This window comes from Oncorhynchus clarkii, chromosome 16, assembly GCF_045791955.1.
Source record: "Oncorhynchus clarkii lewisi isolate Uvic-CL-2024 chromosome 16, UVic_Ocla_1.0, whole genome shotgun sequence".
Classification (NCBI taxonomy): domain Eukaryota; kingdom Metazoa; phylum Chordata; class Actinopteri; order Salmoniformes; family Salmonidae; genus Oncorhynchus; species Oncorhynchus clarkii.
The window spans coordinates 45,648,638-45,654,637 of record NC_092162.1 but is presented as its reverse complement, the minus strand read 5'-3'; the positions used below and the strand labels follow the sequence as shown (position 1 = coordinate 45,654,637).

Genomic DNA, 6,000 nt, shown 5'->3' with positions numbered 1-6,000 from the left:
CACACACCTAGTTAAAGTTACAAATTCCCAGAAAAGCATTCACAGATGATATGTAATGGTAGGTGTCATACCTTGGCAGAAAAACACTGAAAACACTGTCTGCCAAAAAAAACTGTCTGACATTGAAAACCATGACTGAGAAGGAGAATAACTCGCCTCCAGTTTGGCAAATTTCTCAGCTTTGCAGCAGGCATACTCAGCGTTGATGAGCTTAGTGAAGAGGAACTCCTGGAATTCTGGACCCTGGGGTAAAAGAGGAAATGGACTGAATGACAGACAAGATGATGGAGGAGAGAGAAAACAGTGAAGCTGACCGAAGGCCACCGGAGTTGGGATTGTAGTTGGACCAACTCACTTTTCTAAAGACAGCCGGGTCTGGCAGGGGAGGTCCGAAGAAAGGTACGTCATCTCGCGCTGTCACTGACACCTAACAGGTGACAATCACACGTGTCATGAATGGTGATAATGTGTGTGTGGTATGATAGATTGGTGGGCGACATGAGACAGTCGATGTGTTTATTAGTGAAGATCAGGGACGGATACAGCACCTTGTACAGTACGTTGTCAGTACAGGCGTTCTCCACCTGCACCACTACGTAGGCATGGAGGAAGTTGGAGGCGATCATATCTGGTACGAAGGGTGTACTCTCCTCCTGGAACACTATGGCCACAATGTCGTTCCCTATGTGCCTCTTCCTCTGCAACTGCAACACAACACAGCAACTTGTTTATAAAACTCTGCATTCAGATCACATGCAATGGTCAAGAACACGTCTGTCTGTCTGTCTGTCTGTCTGTCTGTCTGTCTGTCTGTCTGTCTGTCTGTCTGTCTGTCTGTCTGTCTGTCTGTCTCTGTCTGTCTGTCCTCTCACTCTCTCCCCTCTCCGTCCGTCCCTCTCTCTCACAGCAGATGAGCCAGGACAAACAAACACCTGGGGAAAGGTTGCTGCTCCACCATATCAACTTGGACAAAAGCTCTGATTGGCTTTACTCTCAATCGGCTGCTCCCACTGCAGCTGGGGGCTCTGATTACACATTGCGTGTGTTCTTCCTGTTAACTTACGGTGTTTGTTTGTACAGACAGGCTTAAGACATTGTTTGTGTACGAGTCCTGATAAGGTGTCTGTCTGTGTTTGAGTTGTGACACTTGCCCTGATGAGCGAAGACTGAGAAAGTGACTCATGTAAAACGTGATCCATGACAGAAACTCAGTGTGATGATGACAGTCTGCATCAAATGTATAGAGCAGGAGAGGAAGAGCAGGCGAGGCTGGTACAGTACCTGTTGTGTGTCCCCCTCGGTATAAGGCAGCTTGGTGGACACATGAAACATGATCTCCTTGTTGCGGTAGTTGTGGTAGACGGACTCAGAGCCTGTCTGGCCGTGGGTCACGTCCAACCCACCACGAAACCTAGACCGATAGATAGGACCATTCAGTGAAACCTGCCTCTTTCTCCAATACACTGTTCAGGATATCCATACGTTTGATATTGAATGAGTATATTAACAAGTTCTTACCCTTTAAAGTCATGCAGCTCGACCTTCTCCCCCAGAAACTCTAGGAATTCAACAAAGGCAGGACTTTCGGCACTGTTTCCAAACAACTCGACTTCTGATGTCTGCAAACAAGGATTTTGTCGAGGTTACCGGCAGTCATACATTTGAAGAAAAACACTGCCATTGACCAAAGCACTATGAGGATTACATAACGCATTGTCATGTCATATATATGAAGGTCTCGTGATGACATACTTGACAAGACGTACGCTATTTGCTGTACGGTGAATACTATCATTATCATGGCTAATACAAAACTAGAATAATGAGGGAATAACGATAACACTTTTGTCCCTGATCCCAGAATACACAGAAAATAGGGAGCTGGATAAAAACCTATCTATACTTCGGGATCCATCAACAAACATCAAGACAAAACACTGTCAACAACACTTGCATTAGAAAATCTATAGTGGCGCCTGACGGAAGCACCCTTAGCATCCATCAGCATAATGCCTGATTAGCATTGGGCTTAACTACAAAGGTACAGTACAGTGAGCATGGTCAATCATAATACCACACTGTTCTCATTTAACCCGGTTCGATCTCTAAGGTGCCTGGAGGAAGGAAGATGTTTCAATAAACGTATAGAGAAGATCATGCGTTGAGGGTTAGTTTATCACTCCTGGCTGTCAACTACACAGCACCGTGAGAGATGAGGAGACAGGAGAGGCCCTTCACTTTGACGGACGAGAGAAAGTGCTTTTGTCTCTCTAGTGAGTTTGTTTGTGCTGTGACTAGAGTGGCTCTGTGTGTGTGCACACATCTATGAGTGCGGTTGAGAGGGACCTCTCAGACCTTTGTGCATGTTTGTTTGCCCTCCCTCCCTCTCTCTCTCCCTCCCTCCGTTGCTTTTCTATGTGTATTTAATCCCCAGTGTTTCTCCTGCATGTTAATGTCTCTCTGGGTTCCGAGGAGATGGTTATTGAGGCCCCTGGAGCCCCTGTGAGATGGAGCCTATATCTGCTGAGTGTGGTCCTCTGCTTTAGAGTTTAAAGGTCAAGGATGTGGAGCTCCACTCCCTAGGCCCAATGAAAAGATACAAGGAACCTCTATTGAGGCTCCAGTAGCTTATCAGTAAACAATAGTGTTGTGATTGTAATGAGAAGGAATACTGAAGAGAAACATACAGTTGACTTAGGATTTGAGAGACTATGTGAATGTAATGGGGGAGGAGGATAAGCATTAAAGGGAAACTCCACTAAAAACATATATTTTTTAATTAGTCCACTGTTGATACAGTCAGAAAATGTTGCATAATCACCCTTTAAGCATATTAATTATCTTATGAGAATTGCAAGAGGGGGTACTCATTATAATGAACTCACGTCAGGACTCGGTCAGTACTTGAGTTCGGCCTGAATATGATTTGATGTGCTCTGTATTTAGTGTTACCAATAGTTTTAACTGGTCTTGATGTATCAAGGCTCACCTGTCCAAACTTCTGGTAGACGACTCCAAACTTGAAGTTGTTGCTAATGACATGTTCATCAAAAGTGACGATGAGTCTTGAAGCCTGTTGACAGATCACAGATTGAATGAAAAGTCAGCATCAGAAGTTAACTATCCTTGTAAAAGGTTCTGTTGTTAAATATCTCAGAAGTAGAACACTTCAAAGCACAAGGCTTACTTTTGGGTAAAGGGCAGGAAAAAAGCGATCCACATTCACTTCTTCACAGACAAGCTGTCAAAAAGAAGACACATGAAATCATGGACGCTTTCATCAAGTGTCACTATGATACTATTATGACACTTTTCAACTTTTGAACATATGTTTTGATAAACTGTTCCTAACCATGCTCTCACCTTGGCCATCTGCACCACGTTAGGGAACTCCGTGAGACAGGATATGGGGATCACATCATGATAGGTCTTCAGCTTGGTCCTGGTGATGACAATCATAACAACATGTTCTTACGATGATCATAGTGATGCAACACTTCTGTCCCTGCGTCCGTATCCCTCCACCCACTCACTGACCTAAATAGTCCATCTGTCACATCATGCGGATAAGGAAATGACAGTGTGGTGTTTTCATTCTCCCTGGCTTCATGACTCCTATGATAAGACTATCAGTTGGAGAATGGGATTATCACCACACCAGGGAACGACTTATATAAACACTGGAAGTGAATGGAAATTCTAATTTGAGCAACTTTCCATTGATTACAGCAGAGCTACAACTGTAGAGATACAGACTTCTGTAAACAGAATCAGTATGTTTACAGTCTAGTACTGTATGTACTGTATGTATACACAGTGTCCTGATAAAGGAGAACGTAGGGATGGAAGGGGAGGAGCTGAGAGGGATGAGAGCCAGCAGAGAGAAGGATGTGATGATGATGATGCTGCTGGTGGTGATGGTGGTGATGATGATGGTGATTGTGATGATGGTGGTGGTGGTGGTAGTGGTGATTGTGATGATGGTGGTAGTGGTGATTGTGATGGTGATGATGGTTGTGGTGGTGGTGATTGTGATGGTGTTGATGATGTTGGTGATTGTGATGGTGATGATGGTGGTGGTGGTGGTGGTGATTGTGATGATGATGGTGGTGATGGTTGTGGTGATTGTGATGGTGATGATGGTGGTGGAGGCTAAGGTTGTTTTACCTGAGCATGAGGCGAAGGTGTTCCTGGTCTCCGATCTCGTCATACTTCAGGGAGAACACCAGATGTCCCAGAGCTCCGTCCACTGAGTAGTAATTAAAGTGCTCCTGGTGACGCAGCACAAGCATACAGTCAGCCGAAGAGACCATTTTCTCTCTCAAATTGCACACACACACACACACACACACACACCACACACACACACACACACACACACACTTTTAATTAGCTAATTTATTAACAGTAGGCCTTCTGTGCCAGGCAACTGCTGCTATTCCATTCAGAATCTTTCCTCACCTCTATGAGCAGACTAGATTTATGTCTTATTACTGTGGCTGGTGTAAAACATGTGGCAAAGCCTAATGCATCTTCATTAGCACCCGTCTCTGAAGTGTCAACCGGCACGAGGAGTTGCTCTTATTAGGTTACCAGGTGGGATTGTTCGAACACTCATTCACTTTCATTACTGTAATGAATAGGAAGGGATATTGATTGTAAAACACTTATGGTTGGAAAACAGTTATGGTCTCTCCATACTAGTAGAATGCCCTTTGGGCTACACAACGTTGTATTTAAGGTGCTCTACAAATGTTTTGTACCCACATAGCCTTTTTCATTCATTTACAGCCACGGTGCTTGTTTTTGTCATATTATTGTAGGGGCAGTTGGAAGTGATTGGAAGGACAGGGGGGGATGAAGGAGGAGACAAAGTACAGAAATGCTGAAACGAAAACTCCTTCACAACAGTCCCAGTGTTCAGCCTCACCTTGCCCAGAAAGTGCTTCCTGTAGATCTTGGCGGTGGAGTTACTCTCCAGCTTGTTGCGTGTGGTAGGGGACAGAGGCTGGATCTGGTCTGGGTCAGTACTATCACTCAGCTCATGGTTGTTCCCCTCGATCCAGTAACCCCCAAACTGAGGTAGCAGAATCAGGGGGAACCCGCTCTTTCTCTCTAACACCTGGTTAGCAACATGGAGATGAGCACAGAGAGGTTGGGGGCTTTTTGCCCAAGCAGTGTGATAGTGATTTCTAATGAATTCTGAAATATCAACCATGAAGCACAAATACCCCAAATCCATGTTACTGGTGAAATGACTGCATTGAAGTTGAGTCTGTACATACCTCATGGACACTGGGGTAAGGAATGTAGTCCTCCTCAGTCTGCAGAGAGAACAACACAGACACACCAAGTAAGACATTTCCTCTCAGTAGGCTTCAGTGATACTACTAATTGAATGATGTGATGCTGTGTGACCATTAAATCCAAGCCAAAGTGCCTATCAGCTTTGATACAGACAATGAGGCTGCAGGGATGTGATGATTATATTACTCTGTAGCATTTATTATATCCTTATAACCATGTTAGTTTATACATTATTAGATATAGAGGGCTGCTAGATTTGAGCATTTGGAGTGCTGTGAACTGTAAGCATGGACAACATTTTTCTCTTGTCAGCAGTCAGATACAGAGAGATATGAGGAGCAGTGAGACAATGGAGGTACTGTGTGTCAGTGTGAGAGAGGTCTTGAGAGCCAGCATACTTTGAGTGGGGGAGGAAAGGTACATCGCTGCTCCTCCATTCTGTTGCCCTGAGAGAGAGAGAGAGAGAGAGAGAGAGAGAGAGAGAGAGAGAGAGAGAGAGAGAGAGAGAGAGAGAGAGAGAGAAAGAAAGAAAGAAAGAAAGAAAGAAAGAAAGAAAGAAAGAAAGAAAGAAAGAAAGAAAGAAAGAAAGAAAGAAAGAAAGAAAGAAAGAAAGAAAGAGAGAGAGAGAGACAGAGAGACAGAGAGACAGAGAGACAGAGAGACAGAGAGACAAAGAGACAAAGAGAGAGAGAG

The 6,000-nt window shown here is 44.3% G+C and overlaps 1 protein-coding gene across 15 annotated transcripts in view; it reads right to left on the bottom strand.

Moving 5' to 3' along the window:
- The window catches only part of LOC139368582 (rap1 GTPase-activating protein 1-like), a 124,482-nt gene that overhangs the window by 26,024 nt on the left and 92,458 nt on the right, over window positions 1–6,000 (bottom strand). For all 15 annotated transcript variants that reach the window (XM_071107629.1, XM_071107630.1, XM_071107616.1 and 12 more), the window contains 12 exons: window positions 5,706–5,753; window positions 5,286–5,324; window positions 4,931–5,122; window positions 4,168–4,271; window positions 3,364–3,442; window positions 3,188–3,241; window positions 2,990–3,073; window positions 1,519–1,619; window positions 1,282–1,411; window positions 549–704; window positions 356–427; window positions 157–243 (listed from right to left, as the gene is read on the bottom strand). In XM_071107629.1, coding sequence (XP_070963730.1) covers window positions 157–243; window positions 356–427; window positions 549–704; window positions 1,282–1,411; window positions 1,519–1,619; window positions 2,990–3,073; window positions 3,188–3,241; window positions 3,364–3,442; window positions 4,168–4,271; window positions 4,931–5,122; window positions 5,286–5,324; window positions 5,706–5,744 — 1,137 coding nt within the window. In that variant the 5' untranslated portion in view covers window positions 5,745–5,753. The remainder of the gene's footprint in view (window positions 1–156; window positions 244–355; window positions 428–548; window positions 705–1,281; window positions 1,412–1,518; window positions 1,620–2,989; window positions 3,074–3,187; window positions 3,242–3,363; window positions 3,443–4,167; window positions 4,272–4,930; window positions 5,123–5,285; window positions 5,325–5,705; window positions 5,754–6,000) is intronic.